Genomic DNA, 17,439 nt, shown 5'->3' on the forward strand with positions numbered 1-17,439 from the left:
AGCACAAGCAACAAAAACAAAAATACAGAAATAGGACTTCATCAAACTTAAAAACTACGCAGCAAAGGAAAACATTCAATAGTCGAAAAGCAACCTACCAAATAGGAAACATTTGCAAACCATGTATCTAATAAGGGGTTAATATCCAGAATGTAGTTGAATATTATCTGCTGTTGGATAAAGCTCTCTTGTTTGCTAAAGCTAATGTGTTTGGTCTGTGACGGCTGCTGTGAAGTCATGCATCTTAAAGAGAATGTTAATATTAGTCTTTAGCTGTTATGTTGTGGGTCTAGCCTCTATGGGCATACTTTTACCTTGGGAAATATTGGGTAAAATCCTAGTGGATTGCCTACTTGTGCTATGTAAGCAGTAACAATTTTGGATCACTGAAACCAACGTTAAGCTTTTCTAAAGTAGCAATTTCGAATTGGGTTTAGCAAGATATGTCCATGATCCCCATCCCCCCGCCCAACAGTCTGCCTGTCGTTAGGCTTCTTTGGAGTCCTAATCCTTTTTATTTTAGTAAAATCAATTTAACGAGTTTTAGTTTGGAGGGAATTATCTGACAGAGTAGGAACTCAGACTTTCTAAAAACAATCCCAGTTTCTCCTACTTAGGTTACCTATTAGCAGATAGGAGGTAAGCCTGCAAAGAGTGCTTCTACCACAGTCTACTAACTAGTGTCATACCTGGCAATGTGTAAGAGGGGGCTGCATTGTAGCTGGCTCCCTAAGTAGCTCAGGAGTAAAGGTATAGAAGATATGATCAATTCCCTGAAACCATTGGCTTCATTTCCTAAGAGTTGTCAGTGTAGAGATTAGTGAGTTAATCTTATGTTAAAGACACCCGAGAAAAGATAATTTGTTCATTGTTATCCTCATACTGCTTTGATAATTGTTATGGCGCGAACGATTCTGAGACCCACGGAGCCAACTGAGATTAATTATGAGCCTTTATTAGCCGGCCGGCGACTGACTCTCTACCATGCAGGGTTAGAGGAGATCAGCCCCGAGCTTTCAGAGGAGGCAGCTGATAAAGCTTAAGACCATATCCGGGTCGTCTCCTAAACAAGCAAGCAGATTACAGAAGTGGAAGTTGGCTGTTAGCATATCTTTGCCCGGAACAACACCCTTAATTAACAAGTAAATGGATTACAGAAGCAGATATTGGCCATTTTCATATCTTATACAATACACTTCCTAAACCACACACAAGCAAGTAGGACAACTTCTGGTATCTAAAGATATTTCTTCCCTGTAGCTGACTTAGCTAGTTGGCTCACTTGAAAATTTTCCACCCTTAACAATAATAACATCAATTTACATTTTGTTGCCTTCCTGTATATTTTCTTCCGTGAGATTTTCTTTCTTTACTATCCTCATATTTCAGATACTTAAGTTTAAACCCTGTCTACTCAGCCCTGTGAGATTAGTGTCTCCTGCATGGTGACCTGGTCTGAAGCGAATTGATTGTGACCTAAAATGAAATTAAACAGACACTGCTCTTTGAAAGCATCTGTGACCTACTTCATAACAAGGGGTGTGGAGTATCCTTTTATTCTACCTTTTTTTACTGTTAAATATATGGTCCATACTGATGAAAACTTAGTTTCGTAGCGTCGAGTGTAATTATATCCATCATTTTTACTTGTAAGTTGCAGAAACAGACACTTTAAAACTTTTTATTTAACTCCGCACTGTTTTATTTTAAAGAGCCCCCATGAGGCCAGAGGTTCTACCTGATTGCGTGTTCACCTGTATATTCTCAGCCCCCATCGCAGTGTCCACACGTCACAGTGACTCAGGAAATATAGTGTTTTTTTGAAGGGAAGGAGGAAGGAATTCAGCCAGCAAGCAAGGTTCCCAGTGCAGCTTTCTCTGCTTCATTCTCGGTTACCTTTCCTTTGGGGCAGTTTTGGTGTAAGAGACTGAGAACAATAGAGTCATTGAGTCAGGTATGCAAACCGGAGCCTGCAGTCAAACATCATATGCCTTTTAGTCACCTTTAATCTTTGCCTTTGAAATATTTTTCTCCTTCTTTATTTTACTGTTTCTAATTGAAATCTTTATTCTACAGCCACAATACCAAAACGACTACCTGGTTGGATCCTCGTCTTTGTAAGAAAGCCAAAGCCCCTGAAGACTGTGAAGATGGAGGTAGAGTCAGACACTTTTTCTACCATACGTATTCTCTTAATCTTTTCTTGCTCTTTTCATCTAGATAAATAGATTTTTCCAAACTCCTAAGCAAACCGTAATGCACATACGCATATACGCAGTGGGGTAGACAGAATAATCAGCTGACTCTGGTAATTTTGTCATTGCATCTAATTTTATGAGAGACTTTCTCTTTTTGAGGATTATACAATTAAATCTTTTAAAAATAATTAATAAAAATAAATTTGCACCCCCAATTTTCATATTTGTTTTAAAGACAAACTTTAAAAATTCTAAATAAATATTTAAATAAATTTGGTGCATTTTCAACTGCTGGGTCAGTCCATTATGCCTGTTGAGCCTTCAAAAATATATTTAATTATCAGTAGGATAGATATGCTGGTATCTGTGGCTTATTCTTAGCCATTTACAGGAGCGTTAGAAACTCAGAATCTTTAAACCCCCTACCCCTCACTCAATTTTTATTGCTTAGTAGAAAAATTCTCTGAGAATCATTAGATAATAATGCTTATCTGTCTTGTGTATTATGGGTTCTGTTTAATGGTTTAGTTTTATAAATAAGTATAGAATTGACCCCCAACCAAAATTATTAGCTACGCCTTCTTGAATACAGGGTACAGATGAATAAAATTTGCATTCTTTTTGTATCACTCATCAGAAATTATTTGCCTTGGTTAAAAAAAGTAAGTGTCTTAGAATGAGGTTCAGATAGTCCTCCTATAGATTGAATTCTAATCTATAAAAATAATTAAACAATTTACACATATTTTGTTTGACATGATTACAATATTAAAATTTTCTTCTAAGAACAAACAATTGAAAAATGGAATTATTTAAAATTCTACTTGCAACATTTTAAAAAGTTAGATGCCTTGGAGCAAACCTCCTGAAAGATGTGGAAGTCCTATATACTAAAAACTACTAAGCATCACTGAAAGAAATTAATGAAGACCTAAAATGAAGAGATATACTATGTTCATAGATGAGGTGACACAGTATTGTTAATGATATTCATTCTTTCTAAACTGGCATTTACATTAAATACAACCCAAATCAAAATCCTAAAAGTTTGTTTTAAAGAAAATGACAGGCAGATTCTAAAATATATATGTAAATGCAAAGGCTCTAGTTAGCCAATCTTACAAAAGATTGAAGGACTTAGGCTATCATATTTGAAGACATACTGTAAAACTACAATAATCATGACAGTGTGGTTTTGACATAAAGGTAGACAAATAGATCAATGGAACAAGATAGAAAATCAAGAAATAGTTGTATACATATGTGATATCTTACTCTGCAGCCTAGGTACCAAGTCAGTTCAATGAAGGGAGGAAAATCTCTTTAAGAAATGGTGCTGAAACAACTGGATATTCATAAGCAAAAATGAACATCAACTATATCTCACTCCATACACAAAAATTTCAGGTGGATCAAAGACCAAATCATAAAAGCAAGAACCCGAAAACTTTTAGAAGAAAACTTAGGAAAGTATCTTAATGACTCTGGGACTAGTAAACAGTAACCTTTGTACATCGCTGGACAGAATGTAAAATGGTACAACTGCTTTGGAAACAGTTTGACAGTTTCTTGAAAGGTTAAATATAAATTTGCCTTATCACCCAGCAATTCCACTCCTAGATATCTACCCAAGAGGAATGAAAACATATAGCTACACAAAGACTAACATGCAAATATTCATAGTAGCGCTGTTCATAATAGCTAAACAGTGGAAACAGCCCAGTCAAATGGCCATTGACCAATGAAAGGATAAATAAAATGTGGTATAATCATGCAGTGGAATACTATTCAGCAATAAAAATAAGTGATATACTGTATATGCTACAACATAAACGAAACTCAAAAATGTTATGCTAAGTGAAAGAAACTAGACACAAAAGACCAGCTATTACATGATTCCGTTCATACGAAATGTCTGGAATAAGCAAATCTGTAGATTAGTAGATAAGCAAATCCAGTAGATTAGTGGTTGCCTGGCTCTGAGGATGGGAATAGAGATTAATTATAAATGGCAAAGGAATCTTTTTGGGGTGATGGCAGTGTTCTAAAACTGGATTGTGGTGATGGTTGCACAACTCAGTAAATTAAAAATTTTGAACTGTACACTTAAAACAGATGAATTGTATGATATGTAAATCATACCTCAATAAAGTTATTTTTTTAAATGGCCGAAGGACTTGATCAGACAGTTCACAAAAGATAAAAGAACAACCAATAAGAACACGAAAGGTGCTTATCACTACAGGGACATGCCTTGTACACCCCTTAGAACGGCTTAAGTCAAATAACACTGACAACACCAAAGACTGATGAGATTGTAGAGTAACTGGAACTTTCTCTTGTTGGTGGAGATGTCAAATTATGTGAACCCTTTGGAGAATTTTTGGCAGTTTCCTATGGGGTATTGTCTCAAGAGAAATGAAAACGCATGTTCCCAGACTTTCCCTGAGGGTCATAATAGCCTTATTCGTCATGGCTCAACCCCAGGAACATCCCACATACCCATCAACAGGAGAATGGATAAACAATTTATGGTATATTCATACAATGAAATACTACTCAATGCAAAGAAAAAATGTTGATAACATTCAACAACACGAATGAATCTGAAAAATGTTGTTGGATCAAAGAAGTCAGACACAAAAGAATAGTACTAATATCCATATTTAAAGAGAACAGGCAGATTCATCTGTGTAGATAAAAGTCAGAAAACGAGGGATGAGAAGGAAAGTGGGGTGAATTGAAATAATTCTCTGGAACAATGGTTATATTCTCTTTCTTTGGGGTAGCAGTTACACAGGTACATGAGATTGCCAAAACTCATGCTTTCTAATTGAACAAGCACTTACATTGATTTTTAGATCATCAAATGAGCGCTTAAGATCTGTGCGTTTTGTTGTCTATAAATTATACCTCAAGAAATAATTTTTAAAATCTTTTTTTTAAACATACTTTTCTCGTCTGTAAGGCTTTCAGCAGTAAGTTCTTTATGATGATATCAGCCACTGTAAAGATAAACTAGAATGTATGATAATATAGAATTTGACTTTTGAAAGCTTACGAATCCTTTTTCCTGCCCACTAAATGTTTCAATTCAATTCTCTGCCATTTCCTGTTTTCTCTGTAGAGCGTCTTTATTTTCCTAGCTTTAACTTTGTTCTAAATTCTATTTCTGTATTTCCTACAGACTTTCCTGTTGATTGTCCTCCTAGCACTACAAATAAACATATTTAAAACTAAATTTAACATTTTTCTCCTCAGCCCACCCCTCTTTCTGTCATTGATACCATCCTCGTAATCATCCGGGCCCTCTGCTCTTGCTCTATTCCCTATATAGTTTCCAATCCCTGTTGTTCTTTCTTTTTTTATACCTTGCCAATATATCACTATGAAAAGTTTTCAACATACAAATTATAGAATTTTACAGTGAATTCACATCTACCCACCATTGAGATGATACAGTGAATATTTTGATATATTTACTTTTTCACATAGCTATTTGTCCATCTATCCTATTCTACAGTTACTTTTCCAATCCATCCCTTATAACAAAATGCTGGCAACTCAAACTGTCTTTGGTGTACAGGAAGAAAATGTTAGAACTTATTTTTTATGTTTCTATTGGGGAAAAAAGTAAGCTTCTCTACTATTTTACATGCACATTGGCAATGGCAGTTTTACTCATTCGATATGTCAGATTATCATATACACTACCCAAGAGTGTCTTGAGGGAAACCTGGACGTGGCACTGTGCCCAATTAAGTGGATTCAAAGACTCCGTTCCAAAGTTTTAATCCACACAAAATTGAAATGTGGCTTAAAAAGTCACAAAGACACTACCAATTGAAGATAAAATAAATATACAGGCCCAAGCTAACAATAAAAAAACGGCAGAACGGACAGTTTCTATGTCATCCTTTCACTTTTAAAACCACGTTGAGGTAAAATAGTAATTGTTTTTCAGTCTTCATCTCCTTTTTAAATTTGTATTTTATATATGCTTTATTCAGTACATATTAGTAGAGTAGTACATATATTTAGGAATAAATACATATCTGTTCAAATTTTTTACTGAGAAGGCTGTATGATCAAAACACTTTGGCAACTCTGCCTATTAATCTTTCTAAAATACAACTGCTTTCATACCTCTCCCTTGCTCAGATACCTGTAATGGCTTCCTGCTGTCCGCAGAATAGTCTAGACTCCTTGGTGAAGTATTGAAGATTTTTTTCTGTAATTGAACCATATTCTGTATTTCTTTTTCAAAGTATTTTCATGTCATAAATATAACATATTTTTGTCTTTGCCTTTGCTGTATGCCCATTTATCTGCCAGGAACCAGCCTCGTTCCTTCTAAGCTCAGATCTAAAGTATAATTTCTTTGTAGCCTCCTCTGTCATTCTCTTCTAGGTCAGAATTAGGTATTCTGTCCTCTGTGTAATGGCATATGTTTATTGTAACACTAACTATATTGCATTGTAACTAGATACCTAAACTCTGTAAGAGCAATGATTTTGTCTTACTCGTCTGTATATGCCTTCAGTAGAGACTGACGTGTTTGGAAGGAGGGAAGATGGACAGGAAGGAAAGAAGCTACTCTACCCCCAGATTATCTTGATCATCCTTTTCGAAAATATTTTTTTGGTGTCTTCAAAGTTCTGGAGTGAGGCAATAAATAATAAGCCTGTCTTCATTCACTAGTTTGGAGTCAGTAGAGAAGGAAATAAGACAGAGGAAACAGATGAGGTTAGAATGCCAGCTGACAAGTGAGCGTGGCTTTGGCTCTGCATCTGTGTGAGTCCACTAGCATGTTACCCCTGCGGGAGGCAGACTTAGACGTTCCGTCTCTGGGCTCTGGGCTCCTCTGCAGACCTCCTTCCACAGGGCAGACATGGTAGAGACCAGACCAGACCAGACCGCATCCTCTCTGCAGGCAGGTCAACACCCACAACAGTGAGATAACCCAGGAGGCTTTGAACCAAGTGTATTAAATTCATTCTCTAAAACTCAGCAGTCAGAAAAGACATTCCTTTCTCCCTTGGAGAAGCAAGGGAAGGGGCTTAGAAAAACTGGAAATGTTTCTCGCAATTTTTTTCCTCTCTATGGTAATTTGAAAAATTGATTGAGTTTGTCCCCCTAATGCTCTTACTATTAAGGGTGACTGTAAGCTTTGATTAGCTCAGGACTAACCCAACTTATTCCTGTTGTCCCAGCATAATTATTAATAGTGCCCCCTTTAATCTCAAAAGTAGACAATACATTACATAGTCATCCTAGTATAGCTTTCTTAAGATAGAACAAACAAAGTTGCACTCAGTGTTCTAGGTATGTTAAGATGGTTTGAATATAAGGGCTGCTCTCCTGCCCCACACTGGGTATGTCTTCCTGATATCACCTGTACTCACCTGTGATGGGGGCCCCACAATTTGGAACCTTGGGCCTACTTGTTTTATGCCCAGCCAGCCTTTACCCCTTTTGCAGTATACTTTGTTTCCTCCCTGAATGGGGGTGGAGCGGGGTGGTTAATGCTACACTAGGCTATTTGCATACAAACTACACCACATCTGACTTGCATTGGTATTCTCCACAGTGCTTTGCACAGAGTAGATGCTCAAAAGGGATAATAATACTACTTTAAAGGTAAGTTTTTACAGTTAAGATATTCTTTGCATTCTGCTGAACATTTAAGATCGTCGAGAAAAACCTTACAATTTCTAAAACTGGCCCTTACCTCTCTTCTTCGGATATTCAGAACCCAACTGTGTTTTTATATTGTATCTAATGGTTTAATTGACGTATTTATCTTTCGTTCAAATAAAATAGTGTTTTGGCTGAATAGTTATCTTAAAAATGCATTAGGAATCCAGTTTATTCTCAACTCACCCTTTTTATGATGAAAGAAAGATTAAATTGTTAGTAAAGGCGTTTTAACAAGAATGCAGAGAATGTGGAGAGCTCACAGGAGTTTGGAGCTCAGAGAATGATGAAAAAAAGTTGTCAACCAAATAGAGCTCCACGATGAGGAAACAATGGTAATTCGTATATTTAAATGAGAAGAATTTTATTTGGGGTAGAAGAAAGAAAGAAAGCTAAACTTGTGGGCTTTAGAACCAACCAGCTACTTGCTATACCAGAAATAGTTTTGCCTTTTGAATCAACTTCTGGGAGGAATGCTTTAGCTTCTAACAGGAAAATAATGGTTAGGTCTTTCCTATCTCAAAGGTAAACAGTTTCTCTTGACCCTACTCCTCCCCATAGTTGTCATGCTGTCTTTTTCACAACCAAGTTTCAAACAAAACAAAACAAAACCCTCAAGGACGCCACCTCCTGTTTTATTCTTTAATACCACAACCACAGTACATTGACTTTTGCCCTGGACCTTTCCAGTGAAACTGCTTTTCTTAAGGTTACCAGGCACGTTCTGATTGCCGAACTTGGTGGACCCTTCACAGCCCTCATCTTTCGTCCTGACAGCTCTGCAAGGCACTCATTAGCGCTGACCATGGTCTCCTCTTCTGTCTTTCAACACCAGTCCCCCTGACCGTCCTTACTTGCTCTGCTTGTTCCCTAAATCGTTAATGCTCCAGTGGTTCTGTCCTCTGCCTTTTTTTCATCCCAGTTTGTCTACGTAATCTTTCTGACGCTGTGGCTTTACAGCGTCTCCCTACATTTGGCTTCCTACATTTCCCTTCTGAGGATCAGGTCCAGAATCCTGAGAGACCGATAAGAAGGTCTCTACCACGGTATTGCACAGGCCCCTTGACTGTAACACTCCCCAAACTGAGCTAAATCTTTTGCATACCTTCCATTCCTGCCTTCAGCAAGGGACATCCCATCCTCCCAGATCCTCGAGATAAAAACTAGTTCTTATCCTCACCTTTCCCTCACCTTCTCTTGAGTGACCACTGGTACTAGGCACTTTTTACATATTATCTATCTCCTGAACGCCTCTAAATCCAAATCAGTACCTTCTTCCTGTTCTCACAGCTATGTTCATAGCACGTATTTACCAAATATTGGATGAGTTTTTGTATTTGTATCATCTTCATGCCAGAAGCGCCGTTACCTGGAACTCACCTTGGCCTCTTCCCCTCTATTCCTCCCTCCATCTTCACATTAGTCTCTCAGCCCCGTCACGTTGACATCCCTTATCTCCGTTATCCATTCCTTCTCTTCATTGCCACCACCACGGCCTTAGTTCCAGCATTCATAATCTCTTATCTAGGCTGTTAATGATTTCCTTGTTTGTCTGCCTTTATTCTTACTCCACTCCGTGTATTTCATTCTCTGTTACTGCTGCCCATAATCTTTCTCAAATTTAAATCTAAGTGTGTCGCAGTCCAGCCTAGTCAGTTCCATCATCATCATTGAAATACAGCTCAAACGCCAGAAACGTGGTTCAGCGCTTGCTTAGGAGACAAGCACCCTGCATACAGCCGTCACTTCAGCCCTCACACGTTATTTGTAATCACTGAAAACGCCAGGCGTTTTTAATACGTCCGTGCTCTCCGATCTGGCTGGATGGCCTCCCTCTCCCCGACCCAAACTCATCCTTTAAGACAGTTCAAACATCACCCTCTTCTAGAAGGCTTTCCTGGCAGCTGCTTCTACCAGGCAGTCGAAGGCAGCATTCTGCACTCCCCGCAAAAAAGCTCGTGTCATTTCTCTCTTCTGTCTTCCTGTTTAGACTGTGAGCTCCTTGAGGTCAAGCACTGTTTCTGCTTTTTATTTTGACATAATGAAGAAGGAAAGAGGAAGAGAAGGAAGGGAGAGGGGGAAAAGGAAGAAAAGGAAAAATCAATAAGTGAATTGACCCACTGGTTAGTGTATAAAACTGCTAGGTATTTTAGTCTTGCTTTTATTACCTTTATTTAAATGGGCAAATAATAATCACTTCTTTATCTGCATTAATCTGCATTGCAAAAAACTGGCTAATGGTATCACCAGTAAGGGTTTAAAGTGATCATGTAAAGTAACATGTAAGATGAATTACCAGTTTGTTTATTCTCCCTAAAGAAAGGGCTATCCTTTATCTGTTAGTTGCTAACTGCTTTAAGTGCTTACTAAAATGCTGAATTAATTTCCGTGTTAACACTGAAATATATGTTGATCTTTTATCCTTATTAAGTATTAATATATCCTCAGTGAATTTTTTCAGATATTAAATAGAATGTTTCTCTATAGTACCTTCGGTTCTCCAAACTTTTTTGAAGACAAAAGCGTAAATTCAGTCGTGATGCAGTGGTAGAATTAATTCATCCTTATGCAGCACCATTCAATTCCTGTGCTAGTTCAAGGAAATTTCTATTAAGGGGAAAAAATCTCTTTTGCAGGAGATCTTAACGATAATGCTTTGGTGATATTATTATAGAGCCTTTTTTTCAGATATAATCCAATACTCCTTTGCATGTAGCAGTTGCTTGGTTATAAAATTTCATACCTACTTAATTGATGGTCGTTTGCTCGGTAGCTGTGGAGGATCAAAGGGAACTGAAGTGTATCTCAGTTCTCCGTTTTATAGTTTTCACCCATTAGTTACTTTTCAACTATTCTCATCTTTTTCACCTCAGACATCTCAATCAGGTCCTTCAAAAGAAAAGCGCAAAACTCACCAACCTTCAAAACCACCAGTCCATCATATATACACACGCAGAAAAATATGCAGGAGAAAAGGAGGTGGTGATTCAGAGCTTTTCATCAAGAGGCTAGTCATCTCTTCCCTTCTTTTATTCTGAATGTGGAAGAAGAATTTTTATTAGAGCATAAGAATTTGTTATACTTACAAAGTTGATACATCATAACTGTAGCTAACTGATATAAAATTAAATACATTCTAAGCCTATTTGTTGTCTAGTATACATCATTTGTATACGTGCGTGTTTCAGCATAGCAAAAAAAAACACTAAAAGAAACTGAAAATAAAAGTATAGGTCATCATAGTGTACAGCTGTGGGTTTTTAAAAAATTCCTTCTTGCTGGGCTCTTATGTGTAATTGATAGCACTAAAACCACCTGCTAGGAACATTCCTGCCAACTTACTCCATGTCTGATTAATAAAATGATTCCTAAGCAGCCTTACCTTGGAAAACCGAGTGGGAGGAAAAAGAGGATTCTTGATAGGGTCAGTTTATGTTGGAAAGAACAGTTTATGTCGGAAAACCTTCCGTTTTCCAGGTTGTATTGTATCAGTCAGTTACATGGAATAAATAATATATAATAATCTTATGTAAGCTATTCTTTTGTTACTATACACAAGTACGGGTTCTACATAGACACTGTGGTAGTTAAATTTTCCCAGTTAATGCAGGGGAAGGTAGGTATTAGGTTTTAAGCAACTCTAGGTTACCCACTTGAAATGGCAAAAATCCAAGGCTGGGCTGCCCTCTGGGGCGAAGTAGGTTGGAATGTGATAGAAATAATTGACGAATCTTATGTGTAATAGTGCAAAGCTTCACAAACAGCTGCTTGTGTGGGACTGCAGGGTGAGTGTCTCGTGTCAGTGTTATCCAGCTTTTTAAATGAGGGACAGTGGTCCCCCCATCCGCGATTTCGTTTTCGCCATTTCAGTTACCCACAGTCACTGTCCAGAAACATTAAATGGAAAATTCCAGAAATAATTCATAAGCTTTAAATTTTGCATCGTTTTGAGCAGTGTGATGAAACCTGGGACATGACTCACCCCTTTGTCCAGCGGGTGCGTGCTGTGCACGCTACCAGCCCGTCCGTCATTTAGCGGCTGCCCTCGTTATCAGATCAGTTGTACCAGTAACATAGTGTTTATGTTCAAACGATCCTTATTTTATTCAGTAACGGCCCCAAAGTACGAGAGTAGCGATTCTGGCAATTCAGATATGCCAGACGGAAGCCATAAAGTGCTTCCTTTAAGCGAAGAGGTGTGTATGTATAGGATAAAAAGAGTGTGTATAACGGCCATGCCACCCTGAACGTGCCCGATCTCGTCTGATCTCGGAAGCTAAGCAGGTTCGGGCCTGGTTAGTACTGGGATGGGAGACCACCTTGGAATACCAGGTGCTATAGGCATTAAAAAAAAAAAAAGAATGTATATAGGTTTGCTACTACTCACCGTTTCAGGCATCTATTGGGAAACTTTGTACATATCTCCCAAGGAATGTGGGGGGAGGGGACTACTCTATGCCAGATGAATTTTTAAATAATTAGCATGATTATGGCTTGAGATTCAGATAAGCACCTTTGAGTTTAATGTCATCTTTTGTTCTGAGCTTCTAATTACTTGCTGAGACACTGGCTATTGAAGAATCTACTCAGACTCAAACGGTGTTTGTTCTTTGAAAGTAGCCCTCAGCTTTCTGTTTATCTCCCAAATATTAGTAAAATGAAATAAAAGACACTTAAATTCACTCATTGGCAATTCTTTTCTGTTGGTTTCGAATCTGGAATTTCACTCAATTATTTTATTTTATTTTTTTTTACAGAACTTCCTTATGGCTGGGAGAAAATAGAAGACCCTCAGTATGGGACCTACTATGTCGAGTAAGTTTGTCACCTTACTAAATAGTCCCCCAAATGTTTTGCTTTCATTCTACAGCCTTAGGGAATAGTGAATACAGCACTCGATGCTTGTGCAGTCCAGCTTTCAAGTTTTTCCATGCGGGGAATGAGACGATAGGGGCCTGAGCCTTTATTTCACTGACTCTGGGCTTCCTGGATGTTGGCTTTGAAGTAAATATAGAGAGCTGGAGAGAAGTTGCCCGGATGATTGATGGCTGGAGATGGTATCCTTACTACAGCCTCAACAGAGAAAAGTGCTAGATAGAAAACTGTGAAATGAGGGCACTGGACTAGATGAACTATTAAGGTCACTCCAGCACTACAGCTGTAAGGCTCCGGAAGCATCGAAAGAACTTTAAGGGCAGTGTACCATGTGACTCAGTTTTGAAGTGTATGATTAAAAGTGTTCTCTCTTTTAAGGAGTTAATGAAGGAAAACTTAGTAATTTTAGGGGGGTGTGAAAGTCGCTTCTTACACAGCTGTTATGGTTAAATTTAAAGATAAATATATGTTGGCGTAGAGCGCCGAGCACCTGCCTATGTTAGCCAGAGAAATTAGGATAAGGCCAACATCTAATTTTTCTTTCCCTTTTCTTCATTTATTTTATTGCTGCATTGTTATGACCATTGGGTTTGCTTTCTTTTCAAGTGCTGTAGATAGAATTTTGATCTCAGGCATCTCGTACCAGGCAGATAGTTGCATCGGAAATGTTACTATTTACCTGGAAACTAGGAGTCTGACCCTATTGCTCAGGTAGTGAAGGCAAAATGATATTATTACCTGGAAAAATAGCAGACATGAGAACCTTCTAGTTTTATGATTACTTGTTAATTTTTTATCACTTAGTATAAACAAGTGCCACTTCCTGGTATTTATCTCTAAAGTAGGTATCTCTGAGTCTACGGACATGCCACCTCGAACGTGCCGGATCTCGTCTGATCTCGGAAGCTAAGCAGAGTCGGGCCTAGTTAGTACCTGGATGGGTGAGCACCTAGGTGCTATAGTCTTTATTCTGATGTGGAGGCTGTTCCTTGAGTCACTGTTTAGAGAGATTTTTAGAATGATTTCTTAAAAACTAACTTGTATTTTAAGAAAATGACTCGGTTTGACCCTTAGGTGTATAACTTTACTGTATCAATGTTTTGGTTCCTTTGAAAGGCTCTGCTAATCTTATTTCCATTGTACTATATAATATCTTGCTGATATTGTGATGTGAAAACTATACACATCTTTGGTTATTTTTTTCTAAAGCATATTTAGTTAAAATAATAATTTTTCTCCCTAGTAGTTTAGGCTCTTTAAATTGGGCTTCAGTCAGTTTAACGTACCGTGGACACTGCTGAAGGTTTCTGAGATAACGATGCTCATTCTCTCATTGTCCGTTCCAAGTGAATTTGAATACACGGTCAAGAGGTGAAAGTCATTTGCCTATTTTAAAATCTTGGGCTAAATGATCTGGTTTTCATTAGGCAAGGACATTATATGGAAGCAACTTCAGGGCGAATCCTGAAGTCACCTGCTCTCAGTTGTCATGGAGGTGTGTGAAACAGCCTGCATTGGAGGCAACAGTGGCAGCAGCGACAGGCTTTGGTGTGATCGTTCCCAGGACAAGCTCATTTTACAGGAGGGTAATTTATTAGATTAAGGAAGAGCAGGCTGTCCTCAAGATGCACATTAGCAGGGAGTCAGCTGAGCTGTGGAATGTGGCCGGGTTCCCAGATCAGTTAGGTTTGGAGGCTCTACCGCAGTTATCTGCAGTGAGTTTACTGATGGAGATAAAAAGCTGTTACTTGAATGGCTACTCTCTGGCTTTCTTAGTTTGTCAAACCAGATGGCACGATGATTGCTCTTGGCAGGAGACTCGTGGTAGTAACACCAACTGCAATGGCAGTTTTTCTTTGTAAGTATTTAATTCAGAGGATGAGCTTCTGAAATGGATTGATTTATTTTTTAAAAATAAAATTGGTCCAAAAATTTCATGGCAGGCCTAACATAAGAATGCTTATATATATTTTGGAGAAATGTTGTCTTATTGTATTGCAGTAAATGTCTGGGTGCACTTAGGTGACCAAGTCAAAATATACATCTGCTTTAAAATGGCAAATCCTTCATGAAGGAATAATGATTTTGTTTGCTGAGATGAATTTTAAAAATCTACATGTTATACACAGAATTTTAATGCAGATGAGATCCCAAATTATGTATTATATATTTAATTTTGCTCGTCTGCTACCCTCGTTTAATTTTTCTTATAATCTACAATCTCTCTTCCTATAGTTATACAGAAAACAAAATCTGTTACGTCTTAATAATAACGTGCATATAAGTAAATGAAAAGGAGGAGAGTGTTTTTACTTTTTTTTTGTTTTGTTTTTTGGGTGGCATTTTAATATAGATAGTCTAAGGTGACAGATGCAATTACTCCCTTCGCTAAAATCTTATATTCTTTTGTCTAAGAATTTTCAAGAAAAGGATTACTCATTTGCATACTTCTATTCTCTTCTCCCACACATTATAAAGAGTATAAATACAAATTACTACTTTTTATGTCCCACTGCCTGGGTGGCAAAGTGAGTCATTCTAGCCGATGACATTAAAGAGAGCCAAGGTTCTTTCTAAGCAGGTTTATTCTTTTTTAAGTGTCAGTTTCTAGTTATTTTATTTTTGAAAGATTATGTAAAATGTCAGTACCTACTAATTTTTTAGAATAGTACCTAAGTTAACACCAAAGATCTTCATTTTCACAGAGGCTTAAACAATTCACTCAATTGATAAGATGACCCCTCGTAGTAAGAAGCAGAAGCATACTTGAGTTTAGCGACATCAGAACCCAAAGACTGTCAAGGAGAACTTGCCATATTTAGAGCTCTGAAGCTAAATAACTGCATCTGTCACAGGGTTAACAATGCTAGACGTTTAAACGACATCGAGAAACCTAGCATACCTTGCTCCGAGGGGTTTATTTTGCCCCTGTAGTCCCCGCCTCCACCACCACCGTTAAAGTTCTCAATGGCCAGTCATGTGAAGATTTGGTAATACTCAGCCCATCTAAAGACAATCATCATCTGAAATTCTGTTGATTTGATGTTCAATTTTGGTATTCACGAATATCACTTCTTGCTAAAATAGATTCTACTGGAAAATGCATATCATTTGGCCGAAATACACGTTTGTACTATGGAAGTGTTAGAACATAATTCCCATTGCTTCTGTGTTAGACACAGAAGCTGTGGTCTTAAACACTTGTTGTACAACAGTTGCATTCTTAGCCAACTTCCAGTTGCCAGAACGACCAATGCTCTGCTCCCTCTGTAGAACTTCTCTTGCCCACAGTGTATTGACCACTGTTGGCTAATCGCTTACCATCCGCCTCCCCATGCTTTTCTGCTTTTCCCCACAGACGTGTATGCTTTCCAAGAGTCAATGTGAATGTTCCCAAATCAGAAATACCAGTTGAACTTATGTTGTAATTACTAAATTCATGTGATTATTATATAATTATGAAGAAGTTTAAGTGTAGAAGAGTTCTGTGATATAATTTGATAAAAGCTAATCTCTTAGTTGCTGCTATATCGATGCGGGAGAGTCATTTTGAAAAGTAACCGTAAAATTCTAGACTTCTGTACTCAGATTTCTTCAGAAGTGTCTTTACAGCTGCTTCATTTTAGAGAAACAAAACCCTCCAACCACTAACTGCCTTTAAAAAAATTAGTTACCAACGATTCTTATTGTATTAGATATGAGGGCTTCTGCTACAGTTTTGAAAATGTATTGGCTATATTAGGTACATTTATAAAGAAGCTACAGCGAACGCTTCAGCAGCTTTCACTTCTAGGAATCTGTGGGCTTTTCTTAGTTGCCAGAAGCCCTTTCACTATGCCCTGTCAGCTTCTTTGTATTCCTTAGCCTAGAGATAATATATTTGTCCCTTAAACTATGGTGATGGAATGGGATGATAGTCTATTTTAAGATAATGTAACTCTTTCATCTTAAACTGAAATGCATTTTTTTCTACATTTTACAGTCACCTTAACCAGAAAACGCAGTTTGAAAATCCAGTGGAAGAAGCCAAAAGGAAAAAGCAGTTAGGACAGGCTGATACTGGGTCTTCAAAACCAGGTAGAACTTTTGCCTCAATCTTTACTTCTAAAGATAACTTGTAAAAATTAAAAATAAAAAGAGTAACTTATGCAATTTACATGCCGAATTAATAAAAGTGAGTTTGAACTTTTTATTGTTGGGGCTTTGAAATTCAACAGAGAATGTCTAAATTTTGTCCCTGTGAAGATAGGACTAATCTTAATAAAACATTGGGACATCTTGAGAAGACTGAGATGTTTCTCAAGCTGCTTCAATAGAAAGTATGAAATCGTTGGGAGAAGGGATTAAATGTTCTTGTTATGGGTTTGAGGTTTTGATTTGAAGATCACGTTGTTCCCTAATGTTCAAGGCCAGACCTGTATCTCTCGCTCATTATGAGCTCCTCCTAATCTAACTGCTTTGTTCTAATGTCAGTGACCATTCAGGATTCTTCATGAACCAATGTGAACAAATACTACATCAGTCTACCATATTTTTGCCTACGTCATCGATTCTCAGATGGGATGATAGGGTATTAGTAATATCAGAAACATTTTAAAAATAGATAGGTTCTGAGATTTTGATGAGTCTAGCCATATGTATTTTGAAAAATCTACCCAGAAATTTCTTA

The 17,439-nt window shown here is 37.6% G+C and overlaps 1 protein-coding gene and 1 pseudogene across 2 annotated transcripts in view; both read left to right on the forward strand.

Annotated features, from left to right (window-relative positions):
• The window catches only part of MAGI3 (membrane associated guanylate kinase, WW and PDZ domain containing 3), a 179,053-nt gene that overhangs the window by 121,780 nt on the left and 39,834 nt on the right, over window positions 1–17,439 (forward strand). For both annotated transcript variants that reach the window (XM_015595537.2, XM_015595538.2), the window contains exons 6-8: window positions 2,077–2,156; window positions 12,653–12,710; window positions 16,753–16,847. In XM_015595537.2, coding sequence (XP_015451023.1) covers window positions 2,077–2,156; window positions 12,653–12,710; window positions 16,753–16,847 — 233 coding nt within the window. The remainder of the gene's footprint in view (window positions 1–2,076; window positions 2,157–12,652; window positions 12,711–16,752; window positions 16,848–17,439) is intronic.
• On the forward strand, window positions 12,121–12,239 carry LOC112469201 (annotated as a pseudogene).

Source organism: Pteropus alecto, unplaced genomic scaffold (assembly GCF_000325575.1).
Source record: "Pteropus alecto unplaced genomic scaffold, ASM32557v1 scaffold106, whole genome shotgun sequence".
Taxonomy (NCBI): domain Eukaryota; kingdom Metazoa; phylum Chordata; class Mammalia; order Chiroptera; family Pteropodidae; genus Pteropus; species Pteropus alecto.